The sequence below is a fragment of the Canariomyces notabilis genome, assembly GCF_033297395.1.
Source record: "Canariomyces notabilis strain CBS 508.74 unplaced genomic scaffold N656scaffold_18, whole genome shotgun sequence".
NCBI classification, from domain to species: domain Eukaryota; kingdom Fungi; phylum Ascomycota; class Sordariomycetes; order Sordariales; family Chaetomiaceae; genus Canariomyces; species Canariomyces notabilis.
Genome location: NW_027041840.1, coordinates 449,031 through 470,582, shown reverse-complemented (window position 1 = coordinate 470,582; position 21,552 = coordinate 449,031). Strand labels below are relative to the sequence as shown.

General features: G+C 54.1%; 7 protein-coding genes and 1 non-coding gene across 8 annotated transcripts; 1 reads left to right on the top strand and 7 right to left on the bottom strand.

The window, feature by feature from the left end:
- Positions 1–258: 258 nt before the first annotated feature.
- On the bottom strand, positions 259–624 carry N656DRAFT_799882 (uncharacterized protein; the record flags this gene model as incomplete). Its single annotated transcript, XM_064817934.1, has 1 exon — positions 259–624. One exon carries the CDS (start codon positions 622–624, stop codon positions 259–261), a length of 366 nt encoding a protein of 121 aa, XP_064668331.1.
- A 72-nt stretch (positions 625–696) lies between these two features.
- On the bottom strand, positions 697–4,885 carry N656DRAFT_799881 (uncharacterized protein; the record flags this gene model as incomplete). Its single annotated transcript, XM_064817933.1, has 4 exons — positions 697–1,575; positions 1,625–1,810; positions 1,862–4,600; positions 4,676–4,885. 4 exons carry the CDS (start codon positions 4,883–4,885, stop codon positions 697–699), a joined length of 4,014 nt encoding a protein of 1,337 aa, XP_064668330.1.
- Positions 4,886–5,717: 832 nt separating this feature from the next.
- Positions 5,718–9,306, bottom strand: N656DRAFT_757086 (glycosyltransferase family 8 protein). The gene is made up of 7 exons (XM_064813137.1): positions 8,890–9,306; positions 8,732–8,759; positions 8,558–8,664; positions 7,910–8,494; positions 7,318–7,850; positions 6,979–7,259; positions 5,718–6,924 (listed from the first exon to the last, which is right to left on the bottom strand). Exons 1-7 carry the CDS (start codon positions 8,923–8,925, stop codon positions 5,981–5,983), a joined length of 2,514 nt encoding a protein of 837 aa, XP_064668329.1. The 5' UTR covers positions 8,926–9,306; the 3' UTR covers positions 5,718–5,980.
- Positions 9,307–10,522: 1,216 nt separating this feature from the next.
- On the bottom strand, positions 10,523–12,947 carry N656DRAFT_781538 (uncharacterized protein). Its single transcript, XM_064815602.1, has one exon. It carries the CDS (start codon positions 12,463–12,465, stop codon positions 11,023–11,025), a length of 1,443 nt encoding a protein of 480 aa, XP_064668328.1. The 5' UTR covers positions 12,466–12,947; the 3' UTR covers positions 10,523–11,022.
- A 482-nt stretch (positions 12,948–13,429) lies between these two features.
- On the bottom strand, positions 13,430–15,016 carry N656DRAFT_201888 (alpha/beta-hydrolase). The gene is made up of 3 exons (XM_064808870.1): positions 14,860–15,016; positions 14,531–14,598; positions 13,430–14,456 (listed from the first exon to the last, which is right to left on the bottom strand). Exons 2-3 carry the CDS (start codon positions 14,594–14,596, stop codon positions 13,602–13,604), a joined length of 921 nt encoding a protein of 306 aa, XP_064668327.1. The 5' UTR covers positions 14,597–14,598; positions 14,860–15,016; the 3' UTR covers positions 13,430–13,601.
- Positions 15,017–15,466: 450 nt separating this feature from the next.
- Positions 15,467–18,036, bottom strand: N656DRAFT_790970 (uncharacterized protein; the record flags this gene model as incomplete). The annotated part of the gene is made up of 4 exons (XM_064816931.1): positions 15,467–16,955; positions 17,009–17,296; positions 17,348–17,933; positions 18,021–18,036. The coding sequence occupies 4 exons, from the start codon at positions 18,034–18,036 to the stop codon at positions 15,467–15,469; spliced, it is 2,379 nt and encodes a 792-aa protein (XP_064668326.1).
- A 984-nt stretch (positions 18,037–19,020) lies between these two features.
- On the bottom strand, positions 19,021–19,094 carry N656DRAFT_t106. Its single transcript has one exon. It is a non-coding gene; the product is annotated as a tRNA-Val (tRNA).
- An 811-nt stretch (positions 19,095–19,905) lies between these two features.
- N656DRAFT_790969 (uncharacterized protein) lies at positions 19,906–20,648 on the top strand (the record flags this gene model as incomplete). Its single annotated transcript, XM_064816930.1, has 5 exons — positions 19,906–19,959; positions 20,024–20,239; positions 20,297–20,322; positions 20,381–20,476; positions 20,531–20,648. 5 exons carry the CDS (start codon positions 19,906–19,908, stop codon positions 20,646–20,648), a joined length of 510 nt encoding a protein of 169 aa, XP_064668325.1.
- Between the last annotated feature and the right edge of the window lie 904 nt (positions 20,649–21,552).

Here is a 21,552-nt window from a genome sequence, read left to right as displayed (position 1 = left end):
GCATCCGGGATTGACAACCTGATGCTTGATTCATGGCCTATCCATCTACAAGCTTTCTGCTGTAGTATCGGCGCAAAAATGTCCGTTTCCATGTTCCGATTCCCCAACCCCAATCCAACGCCGTAAAACCCGTGAGTAAAACCCAGCCATTGATGGCATGCAGTGAGCGATCTACCAGACTACTAGTGGTGAGCTTTCCAGAGTCAAACTTCCCTTGCGACTCTGCGCACTGTTTTGGGTAGCAGACTCTCCCTGTCATCAATCACCCTGTTGCCCATCCTGGTCAAACCGCTGCATCATCCGCTGAGCTCTGAGTGTCCTTTCTTCGGCGGATCTGTAACCATGTTTTGGACACTTTATCCCTCCGCTGTGCATGTCCGCAACGCGGCTGTCGCGCTTCCTCTTGAGCTCGTTCGGACGGATGGAACCAAGAGACAGAAGCCCCTTGAGCTCGGGGGCCCACCCATCACTGCGGCTTTCAAATAGGATGTTGTTGACAAACCCGCCGTTATTGTGGATATCCATCAAGCAGGCGATATAAGGATCGTGAGCGAACGAAGACTGAGGCCTTATGATATTGTCGCGGTTCGACAGCTGCTCCTTAATCTGGGGGTGGGACAGCATGGTCTGCTCATCCGGTTGGAGAAGCCTTCTCCCTGCCGCACCACAACCAGGACTGCCGCCACCCCCGTCCTCCTAGTCGCGGAGGTGCCCCCAGCGACCACCATTTCCGGCAGGCGCGAAGAGCGTCATGCCAGGCACGGGTGTGCCGCTCAAGCCGTCGGAGCTCATGGCCGGCGCGGGGCTGGTGCCCCTACTACCTGCACCGGCGGCACGACCCGGGCGGGGGCTCATGACACCCAGTCGCGGACTGCGCGGGACGCTGTTCTGCCTGGTTTCGCGGCGATTGTTCTTAAGGTTGCGCAGCTCATCCTTTACGCGTTCCAGCTCTCTCTCGCGGTTCTCGAGCGTTGCTCGGAGGTCATCGATTTGTGCGTTGAAGGCGGCCGCCTCGTTGTTGGCGTGTATCTGTTGAATCCTGACAATGTTGTCGCTCGCGCGCTTCTCGAGGTCTTCGATTTTGGCCTTCAGCTCGCGGTTCTCCTGACTGACCTCGCTGTGCGAATTGGACGCGTCCTGGTACGCCTTGCGGGTGTACTCGAGGTTATTCTCAGCGTTGCGGACTTTCTTCTCGAGTTTTTGCACAGTCGCCAGAGCATCGTCTCGAGCTTTCTCGACTTGAGCGAATTTCGCAATATCGGGAATAGCCGAGTTGGCCATGGCTGTGTTGGCCTCTGCGAGTTTGGATTCGAGGAGCTCGATCTTCTCCTTTAGGTTCTTCACCTCGGTGTTGCGGGCCTCGAGCCGTTCAGTGGCGGCTTTCGCCTTCTCAACAGCCGCATTGCGCTCCTTTTCGAACTCTGCTCTATCACGGAGAGCATCGTGGAATTTTGGCTGCATCGACCGAACGGTTCGCTCGTACGATCGTAGCTGAGACTCGAGGCTTTCCATATGCTCGCGTGTCTTTGCTTCGACAACGTTCTGCTTTGCGAGACAGTCTTCCAATTCCGCGATCTGAGCGCTGTGAGTATCAGGACCAAAGCTTCGTTGACAGCTTTCTTACCTTGTCTGCCATTCGCTCTAGCTGCTCGACAGGCACTTCGACCGGCGTGGAAGCTCGGCTATTAGCCGGATGGCTTGCGAGCGTCCGCTTCAGACGATCGCTCATCCGCGCTGGGGTGACATGCCGAATGGGTTGTTGGAGATCCAAAAGTCGCGTCCGCTTCGGCGCTCCCTCGTCAACGTAGTCCTGTCTCTGGATTAGTAACTGCAGTTCCGTTACGTGCAAGGAACAGCTTACAAGATGGCGCTTCCGACTGCCAGACAGGTTAGGGATACCGCTCGGATGGAGTTCGCTCTGGTCTTGTTGGCTGCGGCCTTGCGAGCTCAGCCAAAAATCGAATACATCGGCAGGGAGAGTGTGAGGTTCCCAGGCCAAGCCACCCTCTGGATTCCTCACGAAATGCGCAAACATCTCGGCAGCTACGTGTGGTTCAGGATAGCCGGGCTCCGGGTTCCTGAGATGGTCTTTCGCGGCAGCTGTGGCAAGATTGAGCGCATTCTTTCTCTCCAACTCATCCAAGTCTGGCTCTTGTTGCAGAAGCTGTTGGTCGATATGCTCGAGTGAATAGGTGACGACTAGAGAGAGAACGGTGGGCTCTATCGAATTGAAGGCCAATGTGACCGGCAGTTCAACTGACCGCGCCGCATGATCGAAAAGCAGGACAACATCGACGCCTCCCTGAATCTTAGACAAGTCCTGACCAGCCACTGCCAGGATCACAGACATGCCTTCTTCGGCTTGTCGCACCGTATCCTCCTGTCCGAGAAGGGCGTAGGAGAAGCGCGCCGTAGAGGCAATCGCCTCCAAGTATTCAAACACGCGGCCCGATTGAGAAAGAATCAAAACCCGCGCATTGACATCCACCAGGCCGTTTAGAAACTCGTAGACGAAAGAGAATTTGCTGTTCGACCCGGTGGCATGTTTCATCATCTCGGCTGTGTCCAGTTCAGGTAGGGTGTCGTTGTACGCCGGCAGATCACAGAGGGCGAGTAGCTGCTCAAAGATGCTGTCCATTTTGGCCACCAATTCGGCGTCCGGGAGACTGGTGACGGAATTTGCAAACACTTCGCTGAACTCGATCATGGTCGACTTGTTCTCTGTGATGGTATCGAGATAAATTGGCCGAGTATTTGCTGCCATTGGGAGCGTGACGAGAAAATGTCTGTGATTGCTCTCGTCTTCAGGGTCTTCACGGCCGATTTCGGCATGGAAATGATCAAGGCCATCGTTCATGCTCATCGAAATGGGATCTTCGACTCCTGCATCCATAATCTGATGATGGCCAGTCGGGAGCATGTCCTCAACCACAGCGATATGGTCAGCAGAAGTAGTTAGCTCTGACGGTGCCACGGTTTCCGGCGGCGGTGCGGATGCTGCTTCGGCGAACAAATCTCCACTTGCCACTACTGATGGGCGTGCCATGGTGGCCTCTGCGGACAGCGCCAACGATGATGAAGTCATGGCTGGCGCTGCACTCGTGGCTTGTGATCCTGTTGACTCGCGGGGTCTGCCGAATATATCTGCTTGTAGCTGGCGCAGCAGGTCTACCGCCGAGGGCGGGGTCTGTTCCACGGGACGTTCGTCCATTTTGGAGTGTTTGTTTCTATTTGCTGAAGGAGTGAAGGGACGGAAGTCGACTCCCGACAGGCTGACGCTACCGACCCGATCAAAATCGAGCTCTCGGCCCTTTCGCTTAGGCACCTGGCCCACGCTCCGGCCGGGTTCGAAAGAAGTCGGAGGCTTCTTGCGGCCTTTCTCAACTGTTTCAGGAATAATCAACTCCGATCCAGTGGTCTCTAGGCTTTGAGTGTGGATCTGCCACGGTTGGCTACCAGACAGTGGGACCTCCTGAGCCGCCTGGAAGTGCGAACATGAATTCGAGGTACTGAGGGCTTGCGAGGCAGGAGGATGGTTCTGATGCTCGCCTTGCTCTGGGTCCGGGCTGAGTCTTGGCAATCCGTTTACTCCTGACGGCCAGGACTCTCTGGAATCTAGGGGGATATCGTATTCTGGCTGAGTTAAAAATCCTCCAGACCAGGGACTGTCGGCTGCTGAGCGGGTTTCTCCGTCTTGGGAATGTCCAAGAGGACGGAGTAAATCACTGCCAGTGTTGTGGCGGACCTCGGATAGCTCAAGCAGGTTGGACGCGTGCTCGGAATGTTGATGTAAGTTCTCAGGTTGCCTAGACGGTATGTCTAAATCGGAGCGACTCGCCTGACCGCCAGTTTCTAGAGAGTTGGATTTTGTGCCGACCTCTTGAGGTACTCGATTGCTGTGGGCTTGAGAGCTCTGCTCCGACGAAACCGTCTCCACACGATTGACTTCGGATTTGAGCGACGATTCGGTGCGCAGGGGATCGAAACTGTCTTGAGAATCGGGAACGGTCCTCTGACTGACTCCACCTCCGTTGTGGTCCGCGCTCTTGGCTTGTGGGAGGGACGCTAACCAAGGAGCGCCTTGAGAGGAGCCCGATGAAGATTGCGAGAGACTAACCACCTCGTAATCAGAGGGGTTAAACCCGGGAGGAACGGGCAGCTCAAGGACAACTTCCCCTCTGACTTCCGGGATGGACGATACGAAGGCCCAGGTTGCTTCGTCGTCGCCGGGGGTAGATGCTTCGTTGTCACTGGGGGTAGATGGTTCGTCGTCACCGGGAGCAGATGCTTCGTCGTCACCGGGGGTAGATGGTTCGTCGTCACCGGGAGCAGATGCTTCGGCGTCGCCGGGGGTGGATGTGAATCCCTTGTCGCCGTCGGTAGATGTGTATCCCGAATCTACCGATTCCCTGGTCCGTTTCGCTGGCCTTTCGTCCTCTTCCCCGGCTATCCTGCGCTTCGCTCGCCAATCTGGGAGCAGCACAGACTGGCTGCTGGTGCCGGCACTGGTCTGCTGGCTCTCTCGTTCAGCGACCTGCCGTTGGCGCTTCTCTTCTTCCCACTCGGCGACCGCAGCCTCGGTCACGTTCTCTGCGGGTTCCTAGTAGCGACGCAACAACGACACGATTAGTGGCTGCGAGTAAACGTTAGGAATGGGGACAATAAATAAACATACCCACGAAGGATCGTAACGCTCGCCAGTGGTAGGATTGTCGGCCCAATCGACCTTGTACAATAACCTGGAGCCGTCGTACTTCTCCTCTAGTATACCTCGGATTTCATACAATTCCTCGTCTGGGTCGGCAATGACGGGGCGAGCGGGCTTTGTCTTTGCCGGTTTACGGCGTCTGGATTTGGTCGATTTGGCAGGGGCCTGCTTGGTCATTGACGCAGAAGATCGCTGGCAGGGCGATTGTGAAAGTCGCTACGACGCGCCACGCGACGACATCAAAGAGCGATTGCTCGCACCTAAATTAGTTTCGTGCTCACGGCACGTTCTCGGACCAGAAATCCTTCCCCAAGCGAATGGCAAGCGCGTGGAGAGGCGGACGACCAAACGCACTCCTCGCTCGAAGGACGAATTTCCTAATACAGAACCATGTAAGTAAGTTAAGCAACGCTTCGCTATATCAACTTGCTGCAGCTCAGTGGTTGCTGAGCGGCCGTAGCCACAGTTCGTGCACGGGCCCTTCATCGCCTGTAAGTGGTCCCTCGCGTCGTGTAAGTCGCTTACCTACCTAGTATTTGGCTTGATAGCACTGAGAAAAGAAGTTGAGTCCTGGCAGAGATCCTGGTGACGTGATTCTTTCTGATGAATTGCAAGGTTGTGAGATGTTGTTTGACTTGTTTCTAGGCCGGTTGACCAAAAAAAAAATTTTTTTTTGAGAATCAAAAGGTTGGTCGACAAGCACATCAGTCTTGACTAACGGTTAGCCAAAGATGATGTTGATTTAGTGCCGAACTAGGCAAATATTCAACCTCCACTGGCACAATCCAACCGTCGATGACAATGCCATTACCACTCCCCAAACAATAGGGTGAATAGGCTACGTTCCCATTATTCTTGCCATTGTACTTCATCCTGCCCAGCTATTATGCCTTTTCCCCCCACCCCAACCATTACATGAGTCGCCAATGCACTTGATGCTTGATGCAGTGATATATGAAAGCGAGTCAAATCGACAGCATGACAATGAGAATGAGAAAAAAAAAAAAAAGGACCAAAGAGACAACATATAACCCAAGCAATACTAGGAAACTTCCGAGGATCTTGGAAATCAGCACCTCTTATTCACTACCTCCTCGGAATTGGCGTCCGGCTGCCCCTTGACTCCACTCTGCCCATCCACCTGGCCGTTGGCCTTCGTAACCCCATTCCATGTCTGCCAACACTCCGTATACTGTACAATGTCGTTCCATCAAGGCCATCATCTGTTTCCTAATGAGTAAAAGCCCAAGACTGACAGACGCTCTCTCGTCCTTAGGTGTCAAGGACTTCCCGGTCGTGTTCCGTCGGCAGAGCTGGTGTCTCGTGGGTCGGAACATCTTCGCCTTTCTCAAAAGACGCGCCCGGACCTTGATAGCTCGGGGCCGGGATTGGGCTTGTGGTACTTTGCATCGTTGCCGATGATGATGGCGCCTTCGACGCCGCCTGCCGATCGACAGTGATCTCAGGGGCTGCGGCTAGGATTTTGCTCACCGGGCTCTTCCCAGTATCAGGCTTGACCGGCTTTGGGCTGACAACAGGAGGAGAGTAAGCTACATAGGTCGGGGACCTAGCATCCTCGGATCCAAAGGGAAGAGCCCGGGAGGGTATCACCCTTCCCCCTTTACCGATGCTCCCTTCGCTCAGTAAGCCCTCGCCGCCCAACTTCTGCTGCAACAGCTCTGACTGCTGCCTGGCCAGCTTTTGCAGCTGAGCCACGGGATCCTTGTGGTAGCGAAGGACGTTAGTCAGGTCACAGAGGCAGTCTGCAGGACCCCACCAGTTTCCATGCACACATACCCAGTCAGCTTGCGACGGCACCCCCTCCGCCATAGGCAGCTGCTCGTCACCTTGGCCGCTTCCGCCGGCTCGGGACCCACCACTGGCCCCGAGCCTTGGTCTGCGAATTGGCGCTGGAGTGACGGGTAAACTGGGACGATCGTCCTCGCTGGGGAAGTCTGTGACTTTCGAGCCTCTCCTTCCCCAGCCGAATTCCGGCTCCCCGGTTAAGGGGTCCTCAGGCTTCGACCCTGCGCCTCGCGTTCCCCTGCGCTGACGTTTCTGTATAACGCCAACGTAACGGTTGATTTCTGGCACCTCATCCCAAGCATTGATCCGTGGGAACGAAGACCATATATCGAAGGGAACGGAGGGAGCAATGCGACTAGTTGGGCCTAGAAATGCCTGCTGCTCGCCATGCGCCTCCGCTGTACTCGACCCTACCATAGCTGGCTCAGCCACTGGTTGCGAGTCATTCGATGGCTTATGCTCACCAGAGGTCGCGGACGGCGCCTCGGTCCAAGAAGCCTCCTGGCGCTCTTGGTGTGTCTGGAATACTCGGACAGGCTGTGGCTTATGGCTCTCCCAAGGAAAGATCGGTTTAGGCTTCTCCGTGGGTCGTGCTGGAGGCTCTTTTGGCACCTCATACCACATGTTCTTGGGAGGGCTTGGATAACGTGCGGGTGGCACAAACGGAGCCAAGTCAGACGACATTTCGTAGTGCGTCTGCGGGAAGTCCATGGCTTCGGGCTTGGAGTCCGGTGGAGGCGGGTGGCTGGAATTTGTGTTAGCTTCCCGTTGTGCTTGAAAGTACGGGGTTGGAGGCGACTAACCGTTGAGCATCCCAACTTGGTGTGTTCTCAGGCTGAGGTTCCGGTTTGCGCTCCGGTTCACGCGCCGGCTCAGTGGGAGGGAGCGGGTTCCACTGGTGGCGATCCGATGCCTGATCTTCGCGAGCCTCAGCATGTGCCCCTTCAGAGTGCACGGCGCGGACATTGGAAACGCTCGGAGCAGAACCCAGGGGTTGAAGCGATTGAGCGGAACTTTCAGCATGAGATTGAACATGGTGGGGGTGGGGTTGGTGATGGTGAGGTTCATGATGATGCTGGTGGTGATGATAATCATGCGAATGCTGCTCAGAAGGGGGATGAAGCTGGCTGGCATAAGGCTGCTGTTGGTGGTGGTATTGCACGTCGCCATATGACTGGGTTTGTGGTGGTTGGTATTGCTGACCGTAGAAGTTGTTGGATTGATCATGAGGTGGCTCGCCAACAGGGACGACATAGCGGATCGTCGGCTGGTATTCACCCTTGACAAAATACTGCACAATCGCAGGGGATCTTGGCTCCGGTTGAGATTCGGGCCTCTGCGTACGCCATTAGTCAATGATGACAACTCTGCCGGAACGACTGTTTGAAAACTCACCTCTCTGCGGTAGTGCCGATCGTAAACGGCCCACCATCTACCCATCATTTCATCGTACGGCGAGCTTCCGGTGGATTTGTCTCTGCCTTCCAACCATGGCTTATTGGCGCCGATAAAATGGACCATGTTTATGCTCGATTGGAAGTGTTTGTAGGCAGGCACATATTGGTAGTGGGCGGAAGGCGTCACATTGTAAGTGAAGCTGAGGCGGTTAAAGCTGTTCTGGAAGTATATATTCAGGAGACCTTGATCGGCGCCGTCAAAGGAGATGCCTCTTTCAGCCAAGGCCATCAGTGCATGGTAGTCGCCGATGTTCGGGGTCAAGACCATGACTCCCGTGTTGAACAAGTCGGGCCAGCCAATGTCGGGCGCTGCCGAGAAGGCATGGGGAAGGTCGAACAGCTCGTCGGGAGCTCTGTACGCCACAACATCGGCGTCTATGTAAACAATCTTGCGGAACTGCGTCTGCTTCCAGAGATTGATCTTCGTGAAGGCCGAATGGAGGTCCGGACGGTTCATGAGGTCCAGGTTGGCTGGCCGCCCGTTGCGGATGCGGCTAACGGGGATGACATAATCGTACACGGCCTAGGACAACGGTCAGTGACCGGTGCGAATATGAGGCGGCCGTGAAAGACCAGGAGGGCTTGCCTTGAGTTGCGTTATGACATCGGCTGACACCGAGTCTAGAGTGACTAGGATAGCCAGCTTCTTGGTGGTACCGGCATCACGGAGTGAGTGCGCAAGTACGAGGGCACCTAGTAGAGCTTAATCAGCAAATCGAATCCGGCATAAGGTATGTTTCTGCTAGTGCTCCGAACTTACCAGGCAGATAGGTATCCGTCAGAAGAAGCTGTTCGAGGCCCGGGTTAGCGTTCCTAGCTCATCCAAGGCGGCGCACGGGGTTTCTGTCCACCGTATCCTCGTGCCCATGACTGGAGACGCGACAGACAACACCTGGCGCCCTGGGGCGCACTACTTACGCTGGCATACACGTCCTCCCCCCCTTGCGCAGCCATTGTGCGCAAAGGCACCTCGCCAGCACAGTCAATATGGAGGATGGGTAGATGCAAAGAGCAGGAAAGCCGAAAGACAACACAAATGGCAATGGCCAGATGGAGAAAAGAAGCGTGGCACTGGACCTTGACGACGCGAAAAAACTGGGTATGGGATCCGATGAAGGAGCAATCAACTGCGCTGCTTGCTGCTGGCAGCTTCTGCTGGGTGTGTATGTACAGTACCTGCACAAGTTGGGAAAGCTCGTCTTGCCCGTTACATCAGGCCATGTCAATCCCGTGAAGAGGCATGGCTAAAGTACAGACCCGAGCTCTGTGACTTTTGACTGGGCTCAGTCCGATGTTTACGCATGATACCATCGCGGAAACTGACTGCTACGAGCATGCGGCAAAGTTGGAATAACAAGGGTCATCGGCAGGGATGGAAGCTAGGGCCGCATCGTTATCCTGCAGCAGCAAGCAGCATTCAGTATCCTTGCCTCTTGTTCCTCTTTGCAGCACACACACCTTCGGCTGCAGCAGGCCAATCAGTTCGAGGCGGGTATGGGGTACAGTAGATTCGACGTGCAGCAGAATTTGGTCGTACAAGTACACAGCTTGAAGAATTTGCCATCTACGATCATGAACTTGTTCAATAGGTAACTTTGCTGAGCTCGTACTCAGTTGGCGGCAAGCTGCCTGAGTTCCATTCTCAGATAAACACCTCAGTAACATTATCACGTTGCCAAGCCATTGATTTGCCCAGTTTTCACCTTGCGAGACATGGCTTGCAGCTTGCAGCTGGGCGTTTTCAGTCAAACCGTTGTAATAAATGACAGGGCGTGTCTATGGCTATGAATTTATTGTATGTACTATACGTACAGTACACAATATTCCTGATCTCTTGCGTCCGGAACGTAAAGGCATGATAAGTTACGACTTTCATAGCAATACTTTTGGTCTAGGTCGAGTCGCACAACAGCAAGAAAGCAGAAGGAGCCGACGGGAGGGCACCATGCTCCTTGTATTGTACAAGTTCATGCGTAAATTACAGGTTGAGGTTTCGCAGAGCTAACCCCAGACCGGTGGGGACACTGGTGTGGATCGCCTGCCGGCGGGGGAATTGCACGCGAACCCATTGCATCACCATCCAATTTTCAGTGTTTCCATCACCCAATTCTGCCCCGCATGCCCCGCAGAGACGGCAACCCCAGCGTCTGTCGACTTCCATCCGATTCACAGAGGACCCTGAAATCTGTCATTCCGAGCCTGTTTAGAGACTGGTCTGCGACGGCTCTGCGTCGGCTTATGAAGGAGGTATGTAGTGTACTGCAATACAACTTAAAGTAACGACGCCACAGACTCGAGTATTCAATGCTGTACGACGCCTTTGATAACCTCATGACATTGTGCTCGCGCCAACCAATCCGGTTATCCATCAGAGTCATCGTCTAGCAAATAGACAGGCAAGCATTGCCTATGTGGTATGATCATGCTTGGTGCTGCAGGACTTACCAGGGTATGGACCTCCCAAAAATGCTCGGTTTTCAGCTTCGGATGGTAATGGAGTGGTCTGGCGTCGACACCTACTACTGGCTAGTACGGAGAATCCATCAAGGTGCCCTTGAGAGCAAACTCATGGGAATAATCAAAGGCGTGTGATGTGACTGCAAACGTCCATGCCCGGTTATAATAAGGCACCTACCTCTCCCGACCTCCTCCCAGTGCGCAACTAGCGCCTGGACGCCTTCTGTCGTGACGACTACCACTGCAAGCAACGCTACCCTAAGTACCTAATAAGCAGGCACTGCCAATATCATGAAGATATTCCCATGTTGAGAATATAAGGCTAATGGTCGTGCCTCGTTTGCAACAAGCCATCGGTGCCCGTGTTTTTATCATCCCACAATCAGATCGCAAACATGGCATACTGCCCGAGGATATCATACAAGCCAACTTCGCATGCCCTGCTACCCAATTCCTTATCAGCAGGGAGACACACATCGTCAAAGGTGCTACCCTAACCAGCAGAGCAACCCTCCGAACCATGCAATCATCCGCCCGATATTCTCTCTCCCATTCCGCTCCCATAGGCCCGCACGAAACGTATTCAAACGCGCCTCACAGATCCTTCTTATAGGCATGCTCCGGCTTATGCGTCGTCTCGTAGTCGACATGGACGTAGGCCCGTTCGACATCAGGCAGCCTCTCGAGCTTGATCTGCAGCTCCTCGGCGATATCGTGCGTCTCCTGGAGCGAGGCGTCCGGGTCCATGACGATATCCACCTCAGCAATGAGCCGCGGGCCCGAGTGGTAAGCGCGCACAGTATCGATCTGCCGGATGGCGGGCGAGTGGGTCAGGCACACGTAGGTGATGAGCTGCTGGATCTCGACTGAGGCGACGACGCCGACGAGCAGGAGGAACTCGGTAAAGGCGGTACGCAGCCACAGCGACGAGATGACGACGGACAGAAAAATGGCGCCCGCCGGGTCGAGCCACCACAGCAGCTTGCTCCCGCCCACCGAGGTGAGGATGCCGAAGCCGTTGACGAGCAGGTCGTTGCGGTGGTCCTGCCAGAGGATGCGCACCTGGCTGTACCTGTCCTTGATGGACCACGTGTACAGGAAGAGGGAGAGCTTGGTCGCGAATGCGGCGCCCACCGAAACGATGGACGGCAGGTTGAAGGGCTTGAGGTCCCCGTCGTGCTCGGCTAGATCGCGGGCGGAGAAGGCGATGATGATGAGCGAGACGGCCGTCATGAGGAAGCAGAAAGTGATGTTGCCCACCGTCTCGAGGCGGGCTTTGCCAGAGGGGAACCGCGCCGGGTCGACGCGCCGCACGGCCCGGTTGGTCAAGATCAAGGTAACGTTGCTGAGCGGGTCGAAGATGGCGTCGGCCATGGTGGTGAAGAGTGAGAGCGAGCCGGACGAAATGGCTGCGTAGAGCTGGAGAGCGGCCAGGACTACGTTGGCGACCAGCGACCCCCATACGGCAATCTGGAACTTGAGCTGGTCCTCGCCTTGCTCCTGGCGCGCCTCGGCGCGGTGTTCCTCGACGCTCTTGAGCAGCCGCTCGATGGTCTCGTTCTGGGCCTGATAGAAGCCCTCGAGCCGTCTGGCTGTGGTTGCCGAACTCCCGAATGGCTTGATGTACTTTTCCAGTTTGCCGGCGGGCCTGGACTTGCTTGCATTGCCTGTAGGCGTGGGCACATGGGCAGCATCCCGCTTGCGGGGAGTATTTGCCTTGATCTCAGCCAGCTGCGATGCAGTTTTGTACCGCTGAAATAGACCGTATGGGTCGTTTCCCGCAGCTACGAGCGGGAAGCGGCCAGCTCGCTGACTCTCAACCTCGACGTCGTCGGCGGCGACTGTAGGATGCCGGGCGACAGCGGCATCGTCGCCACCATCGTTAGCTTCGACTGCTGTGCTGTTTGCGCCCCCTCTGGACGCAGGAGCAGCGGGAGATTGCGATCTTGTCCCCAGACGTGGAATGCTTGCCGAATCGGACTGCGTCTTGAAGGGATGCGGGTGCAGAGATATGCTGCTTGAGAGATCGGGCTCCATTGTGAGCTTTTTGGAAGTTGTGGATCGCAATGAGTATTGAATCCTCGTTCCAACTTGAAGGGCGAAATCAATTGAGGGGCTAGTTTCACTGTCAACCAGGGAGCTCCGACGGGATTGAAGTGAGGGTGCTTTCAACCCCACGATACAGGATTCAATGGATGCATTATGCAGTGGAAGGAAGAGAAGGCAACGCACTACGGATATCACTTTTCCAAAACACGACGTAATTGTACCCCGTGGCGCAGTTGTGTCGTCTCTCTTAGCTTGGGTTTTGACTTCTTGGGCAAGCCTGTGCGTACAACTCCATGTTGAGTTCTCAAACAGTTGGGAGGTCCCAGGAAGCTCCAAAGGGGAAATGCCGTTTCCATGCTACCCTGCCGGAACGGCGGGGGTTCGGCAGGGGGTCCCGGCTCTGTAGTCGGTGTCGGATAAATAAGGGGCAATTGTACTGTATTTCGCAGATTATCGACATCTGAGTCGGCAATACAAAATGGAAGTTGCATTGGAAACAAGTCGTTCTTTGGTCCAGACATCGGTAGAAACTATATGTCATCACCAAGTCATCGCTGTTTGCAATCAGTTGCTAACGCTATGTCCGGGCATTTACAGGTTAGGGTCTCTGCCATCGAGTTGGTCAGTGTTCCATCGCCTGTTACGGAGTATCGACCACGGCTCAAGCCATTGAAGCCAGGCACCATCCTCCCCGTATTACATTGCCAAAATCGTGATTCCAGCTGCGACAGGATTCAAGGAAGCAAACAGTGTGCTACAGGAGCACTACCCAAGCTTTGAGAGTTGATAATGAGCTTCACAAGCTTGGTTTTAGCGCGGCATGGTGCCGGGTCTTTCGGTGGTTCCGGGAATCATTGCCTGGCTCATCAATTTGTGTGATTCTACTTTGAACACTACATAGGTAACTGCCGTACCATGATCTCGAGGTCAGCGGCCGGCTTCACATGTATAGTACCCCGACATACGCGACATCTTACCGTTACCATAACCTCAAGGCCGATGCTGTCAGTCCAGATCCAGATTCTGAGTCCTATAGAAAACAAACCATTCCTCAATCGCTATCAAAAACCCAAAAAAAAGAGACATTCCTTATAATCATTCAGCCTTATCCAAGAGCCTCCTCATCATAGCTTCGCTTCCGGTTTGTCAGCCTCGCATCGAGCGAGAATCCAATCCCCTACATCTCTATAAAATTCCTCGCTCTGTGGCCCATCAGCATGCAGCTGATGATACCACCCTTCATAGGCCCTGAACTGCCGATCCGGCACCTCACCAGTGCACTCGTCAAAGTACTTCTTGCTCGCGTCAAACCAGGTAGTCTTATCGTGCGTGCCGTGCCCGACCCACAGCGCCCGGAGCGCCCCTCCAGGCTGCGGCCGGACCTCCCCCTTCGCCAGCGCCGCCGTGCGGTCAAGCAATCCCGCGAGCCCCTCCAGCGTGCCCGTATTGTGCATCAGCTCATCCTCAGCAATGCTCTTAACCACCTCCGGATCACGACTCAAATGCTCCGGCAGAACAACATGCTTAAGCTGAAACTGGGGCAACAGCTTGCCCGCCAGCCTGCCAACCATGACCTTGATCGCGCTGGGCTGCTCCTCGGGCGAGAAGCCGATGAAGGGGCTTTCCAGTAGCCAGCCGCGGACATGGCGCACCAGGCTGTCCTGATACGCCGGCGAACACGCCAGCGTCAGCACCTGCCCGCCGCCCATCGAGTGGCCCATGACAAAGACGGGCGGGTCCGTCGGGGCCTTGGGCAGGTGCGGGGTGATGAAGGCGGCCATGTCGGCCAGAACCTGCGACGTGGGGCCCGTGAGTCCCCTGTCGCTGGGTTTGCGCACCGAACGGCCCCAGCCCCGCTGGTCAAGGCCGTGGACCGCGATGCCGCGCGCCGCGAGTGACGGGAAGAATCCATAGTATCGTCCCATGTGGTCGCTGAAACCGTGAATGAAGATCAGCTTGGCCTTGATGGGTCCATCGGGCTATATAAAGCGGTTAGAACTAATGCCAAGCAAGGTTATTGTCGACAAGTGAAATAGGTCAGTGGGTGACATACAAGCCATGACTTGGTGTAGACACTGTGGCCTCCAATGTCAAAGGTGCCTTCCTTTTCGATGACCATTTCTGAGGTAATGTGAGTAATCGAGACGAACAGCAACCAAATATGAAGAGCGTCGAGGACAACTATGGTGGGTGAGTTGCGATGTTAAACGGTCAAGATCGGGCTGAGCGGTGTAAGGCTGATGCGCCGCTGTGGCTGCTTTCACATGCTCTTAGCCGTTCTGTCGAATTGTCCAATGATTTGAGTCTCCAGATTTCTTGAATGGGTTTCCCACTGCAAAACCGCCGCTTTTCAGGTGGGGTCTATGTGACAGGTTTGGTTACCTAGTTTGAACCATCTAGAGAGGATAGCCAACACAGAGATGGCACCTAGCGTTAAACGGGGGATTGATGAGATAAGAGTTGTCTGTGAGTCTCTGTCCGAGGCAGTCCTCAGGTGGGTCTGAATTGGCTGCCGACCGGCATTCACGTGTCAAGTGTCAACCAACACCGGATTGAAAGATCCCTCTCATCATCCTTGGTCAATAGCCATGAGGATTCACTCTATGACATGATATCGACAATAACAGCGTCTCTGGAAAGCCATCGCCGGTGAAATATAGATACAACCCCTCCCCTTCCGAGTCCCGTTTATAGGCAAATGGTTACCTGGTCGAGACACCGAACACAAAGCAGCCTCCCTTCTTGCCCAGTCAACCGTATATCGGAATCTGACATGACCAAAACCCTCCTGCCCAACATTCAAAGCGTCACAGCCATCAACAGAACATGGCACCCGTTAACTGTGTCGTCCTATCGTCCCGTCATCTCGTCGTGACATTCCGTAGGGTCCAAGTAAATCCTTGCTGGTATACGACGCCGAACTCCAACCCTACTAAAACAGTTAAGAATAATAATAACCAAATCTCAAGCGGGCCAAGGGGGAGGTATTCTATATCTCTCCCAGATGATCCTGCAGCTCGGTGCTGCCAAACACGTCTTGCGAATTGGCCGGTGTGAGGCTGTATTTTTCTCCAGGCAAGTCTTCATCAGGTGTCCTAATCCCGATGCCACTGTCGTCGTGGCTCGCCTGTTGATTGTTGCCCGAAGGCGCTGAAGGGAAGGGGGCTCGGTCGGGCTGCGACTCCGACATGCGAGAGATGTTGAAGTCGTCACTGGCACTGCTATACCGAGATCCTTGAGTGCTCAGCTCTCGATTTGCCGCTTGCCGTTTTGAAACCATGAGGGCATCTCGAGTCGACTTCTGCTGCATGAAGCCTCCTTGTTCTGCCATAAACTGGATCATCTCGTCGACCCAGCATTTCGTCACCCACCACGACCCGAAGCTCTTCCCTTGCACAATGGTAAGGTCCCTCATCAGTGCAGTGCTCAGCCTCTGAACGCACCAGACGAGGTCCGTATCCGACGCGTAAGGGAACCGACCAGGGAGAGACCGTAGGAAGTTAACCCAACGGTCCAGGATGTTTGACGAATCTGCGTCTTCATTGGGCCCTTCTTGCGGTTGCCGTCCATTGCGCATTGCGATTTCGCCATGCACTGTAAGGCATTCCATCTCCCAAGGCACGTTCACGGGGTCGAGGAGGTCCCGCATCTCGTTGAGCAAGAGATTGACAACATCGTCCATGCCGGGTGAGGGTATGCTCTCGGCAATCTTTCGCACGTTGACCATGGTAATCCACTCCATGTACATTAGGTCGCGGTTTGCAGGGTTCGACAGCATGTTCGCGGCGGCGTGTGCCGTTAGGTTCACCCGCAGCGCCCTGTCGAGCAGGCCAGCAAAGATGGTAGCTGGTGCTTCCTTCGCCTTTATAACATGTAAAGGCTGCCCCTGGAAGGAATCCCGGATGTGAGGTACGAGACGCTCCGATATATTGCGAAGCGTGTCGAGGACAGGCTTGGGTACGACCTGGAGGGTCAGCCCCGATACGATGCGCATCATTCGTTGGTAGAGTATGAAGTCACACTCCTCAATCCAAGGCGCGATGGCGGGGTTCGCGAATAACTTCTGCACAGGCATCGTGAGAGTGCCTTGGAATGAAGTGAAAAGGTGAAAAAAAGTTTTCTCTTTGCAGTATCGGATACACTCGACGAGAGAAGTACAGTATGATCGATAGAGCGCAACAAGGGACTTTGCCGCGTCCGGATCGGTGCCATTGGGTAGGTATGGCTCGATTCTTGGTAGAATGAGAGGGTCTGACTGCTTGAACATCTCCCCGGTGTCGGTTGAGAACCGAAGCTGCTGGACCGTCTTGGCCACGTTGTTCTGTAATTGATCGATATTCGCGATTTGGGGATGGTTATAGAGGCTGTGGCGGTATTCGTGAGATCGCGCCGGCTTTGGTCCAAGCGGCAAACCAAGTGCTGGCGTTGGAAAGGTGGCGCTCTCAGGCCTTGCCGATGTCGACTTATTTGGGAGTGCACTTGTGGAAAGTCAATTCGTGTATGCCTTGGCCCATCCTGTCATAAGACTTACCTGAAGTTCTGCGAAGGGTTCTCTCCTAAAGGCACAGCGGGTTGGGCAGAAGTGTCGCGGACGTCTGGCTGCTCTTCCTTGAGCTGGAAATTAACGTAGTGATATTTCGACTCTCCACGAATCCCTAGCCGCCGCGTCTTCAACCCGGGAAAGAGAACCCGAACTAACTTCCCGAAACTAGCAGGATTCAGGACAGTAATCCTCTCTGTGGCGCAACGAGACGCATAGTTCGCATACACTCTTCCTCTAGGAACCGAACCTTTGCCTGCAGAACAGACTTGGTTTATCCTACTTCGCCGTTAGAAACATAGCGTCAAAAAGATTGGAACTGGAACCTACCAAAGCATGGCGAAAACCTGGCGTGTCCGTTCGGAATTGGGTCCCCGCTCGTTGCCGTGGAGTTCCTCGGCAACATCTTGAAGAGTGCGGTGCTTGTTGGAATGGAACAACTGTCGCATTTCCATTTCGTTATTGGCGTTGGATCGCGAGCCAGACTTGGCCGGTGCCGACATTCCATGAAACGAGTCGCCGTCGCCATTCCCATCCCGATCCACCAGCTGGCTGTCGTCGGCGAAGCTGTTATTCCCTGCGAAGGAGTCGGCAGACAGGGACTGTCGACTCATGCTATGGCTGTGGTGATGGAACGCGACACTCTGCATCGACGTATTTACTGAGGCATCCATCGTGAAGTCGCGGGTTGCCTGCAGCTGGGAGGCAAGCAGGAGGTCTTCTGGGGTCATTTGCGACGAGCCATTGGGAAGTTCTCGTTGCTGGCTAGGATCATTGGGCAACCATTGTGAGGTATACACTTCGCCGGATTCCGTGAAGGGGTGATCAATGTTGGGCTGTGTGGTGGCGCTGTGGATAGATGCCGTCGAGCCTCGCGACCGAGGCCGCTTCCTCGCCTTGGCCAAGGCAAGGGGATCTGCCAAACAATGAGCATTCAAATGTATTTGAGGAGTGGCCAGCGTTTCAAATATGAGTGTAGCGGAGATAAGAGAGCTGTCCTTACCGTGGGTCGAGTCCATCGCCACTCCCACTATCATGGATAAATAGTGGCTTCAAAACACACGACGTCGACCAACAATTGCGACAATGAAAAGACCGACCGGGCTGCGAGAGAAAATAATATCTAGAGCCGCTGCTAGAAAAGATATACGATGAATCTTGCCAGCCGTCGTGGCGCATGGGCAAAAAGCGAGCAACTTGGTGCGCTGTCTGCCCGCTGGACGTGCTCAATTCCGCATTTTCCTTAGGAGGGAGGAGGAGAAAGAAATCAACAAACATGACAGGCGCTACCCGGGGCAATGCGCTCCTTGCCTCTGCCCCCGCACGGGCCCCGCCCACTCAGAACCTCAGCTCGATTGGTTCGTTTGCCAGATTCCTGCATAGCAAAAACAACAAACCGACTCTGCCTATAAGATCAAAACAAAACACAGCTCAAATAAATGGGAGCTTTGATCCCCTATTGCGAAATATGATCGTCTTCATGACCAGGCTTGCGCAATAGCCCGATAACCAAGAGTGCCTTCCACCCGTGTCATCCGCAACCCTTCTGCAAGAAACTGTTTACAATGTTCAAAAGGCAGGGTTTGCGTGACGTACAGCTTGGCTCTGTGGTAAATGCATACACAGACTCACAGAGTACGAAGTACGTTCTTCACATTCATGGGTCTTCTCTGAAGGCTCTTGAAAACCACTGGTACACCTCTCGAATGTTGTCGTAAAGTCCCGCGAAAAGATGAGAGATGGTACCTTGGGTCATGGAGTGATATTTTTGCAATGGGTCAGTCATTGATTCCCCCTTATACGTTACCTGAGCACAGGACGCCTCTCACGGTCACTTGTTTGATTGTCTCACAGACATCTAGCCAGATTTCTGATAGTGTCTCTTACATTACTATATTAATAAGGGCCAGATCCCTTTCCCTCACGCCTACGACACTACGCAAAAGCAAAAGGACAAGAATATCGACCGTACTTGGGAGGACCAGTGCTGCAAAATGAAAGGCTGATTCGATCCAGGTTCGAACTGGAGACCTTCAGTGTGTTAGACTGACGTGATAACCAACTACACCATCGAACCTTAGGCCTTGATAGGATAAGCTGGATAGATTGAGTTCATGAGATAGTTTACAACAGTTTCATGGTGAATAGGCTGTAAAAGACGGACCTAGAATTATCTGAGCAGTAGCATCCAACTCAGCTGAAAGCTAACTTGGTCTTCCGATAACATTACTGACTACCTAGACCTTGGTTGTAGAGTTAACGTAACCCGACTGAAGACGAGTACACTACTTGATAAGGATGGCTTCCAGTGGGAAAGCATCAGATGGCCCATACACATACATTTTCCCTAACAGACTGATTGGGACGGCTTTCGGGGTCTTCAAGCTGAGCTATGATAAGCTCTGTTAGGTCTTTTTTTAGTGTCAAATCATGTTTAGCAGCTCTGGTTTAGGAAGCACGTGATCTCACTCTCCCCTTTCGTTGCATCATGTTTCAAATCCGGAAGCTGCCGGGGCTTGTGACTGGGGTTTCTGCACACGTATCAGTCGTCATCGCCTCACCGTCTTGTCCACATCCACACCTGCCACCACATTCCAGTTCGGCCGCCATATTAACCCACATTCTCAACCACAAAATATTCCCAGCCTCTTCCAAACACCTTTGAACGTCTCTTTCGCAACATCCTTCCTCAAGCTGTAACAGTAAGAGCTGCTCGCCCGCCTACAAATCTGCACGCTCATTAGCAGCGGATAGCTAATAACAGCTCCAGTCTTCCCCGCCGAAGCTCCTTCCAACTTGCGACCATCCGGCCGCTCTCTTGCAAACTACCCGACAATCCCCAGCTCGACTCCCAGCCATTTTGAGGATATTCATTTCCATACGCAACTATGTCTCGACCTCAGGACCGCGTTCAGCAGTATATCGGACAGCTCGACAAAGAGGTACGTCAGCGGATCCGACTCCCTCACCGTCTTCGCATTGTGCTCACCGGAACTGTGACCCCAGCTCTCCAAGTATCCTGCCCTTGTCAATCTTGAGAAGCAAACCTCTATTCCCAAGGCCTATGCTGCCCTTGGACTGGGGGCGCTATACTTCTTCCTTATCGTCTTCAACCTCGGCGGTCAGCTCCTGACCAACGTCGCGGGTTTTATTATTCCCGGATACTATTCTCTCGATGCCCTCTTTACTTCCAACAAAGCGGATGACACGCAGTGGCTGACGGTGAGCCAACCAAAATCCCCTTTGGAATCATGGCCTTGAACTAAGCATGTGTACTAGTACTGGGTTGTGTTTGCCTTGTTCACGTAAGGACCCTTCTTGTCTCCATAGGCAGATGAATATCCAAGCTAACGGCATGGGCAGCGTCATTGAGAGCCTTGTCAGCGTTGTCTACTGGTTCCCGTTCTATTATACCTTCAAGTTTGTCTTCCTCCTCTGGCTCTCCCTCCCGGCCTTCAAGTAAGTTTCTCCCCACCATTGTTCCAGATGAGCAGGAAACTCATGACGATTCAGGGGCGCCGACATCATCTTCCGCTCCTTCTTGGCCCCGACCCTGGGCCGCTACTTCCATGGCTCTGGTTCTACCGCTAGCGGACTGCGTGCAAAGGCCGACTCTCTCCACACTGAGTAAATATCGCCCGAGTTCCGGTCCTTGTTCGATGCCATTCGCTCAAAGAGAATGGCGCCGAGGGTGGCCCTGCCCAGGTGTGGGGAGTAGCAGACAGTCGTATGGCCCGGTTTTCTTTCTGACGTTCGACATGAATGATGACGTGACCACACATGTCTGTGGCAGAGCCTGGAGCGACCGGGACAACTCGGCAGACATGGAGAATTTTTCGCTCAAAGAGGTAAACGGAACGGATACATACCACGAGGATCCCTCTTGGATGTCCTCTCAGGATAGAGTTGCAGGTGTTGGATTCCCTCTTGTGTTGTACAGCTGGGAAAGTTGGGGGTTAGTGTACTATCTTGATCACACGGCGCGGTGGCTGAATACGAGTTATGTGATGACCAAGTTTCGTTCACGTTTAACCACGTCGAGTTGCATCTGTCGTTGATGAATGCATGCAGGAAGCCAAATTTGAACCTCTGATTTTCGTACGTAGGGAACATGTGCAATGCAAGTTCAGGTGCAACTGTTTCATGTGTGACGGGCACTTAAGTGGTGCCTAGCTGGTCAGCCATCAAAATCTTGGCAAGCGGCAGCAATGGGCCCACTGCAAGGGGCATTCAGCTACGACGAAGTTAGTGGCCGATCCAGGGCAAAAGCACCCCCGACAGATGCTTCATCTTCCGGGTTTCTGGATGCGTGGGAGACATCGACAAACTTACTTGACCCGACCGTACAACTACAACGCAGCCGATTGACAGTTCTAGAATCGCTCTTGAACCAACCACAGCGGAATCAGTCAAATTCATCTGGGAAGAACTGGGCTTGAACGGCTTAAATGTCATGGTGCCCTTGCCGGCGGCCTCCAGCGGTCAGCTACAGGGGCTCTAGCAGCCTCGGCGAGGCGATCCCCAGGAACGTCAGA

What these genes read in the sequence shown, in the direction of transcription:
- N656DRAFT_757086 (XM_064813137.1), bottom strand. Translation starts at nt 8,925, where the DNA reads ATGGCTGCGCAAGGGGGGGAGGACGTGTATGCCAGC. An exon ending in GACGGATACCTATCTGCCTG is followed by an intron (nt 8,665 to 8,731) that starts GTAAGTTCGGAG and finishes AAGCTCTACTAG; the next exon opens with GTGCCCTCGTACTTGCGCAC. An exon ending in ATGTCATAACGCAACTCAAG is followed by an intron (nt 8,495 to 8,557) that starts GCAAGCCCTCCT and finishes CCGTTGTCCTAG; the next exon opens with GCCGTGTACGATTATGTCAT.
- N656DRAFT_781538 (XM_064815602.1), bottom strand. Translation starts at nt 12,465, where the DNA reads ATGGAGCCCGATCTCTCAAGCAGCATATCTCTGCACCCGCATCCCTTC.
- N656DRAFT_201888 (XM_064808870.1), bottom strand. Translation starts at nt 14,596, where the DNA reads ATGGTCATCGAAAAGGAAGGCACCTTTGACATTGGAGGCCACAGTGTC. An exon ending in TCTACACCAAGTCATGGCTT is followed by an intron (nt 14,457 to 14,530) that starts GTATGTCACCCA and finishes CGCTTTATATAG; the next exon opens with CCCGATGGACCCATCAAGGC.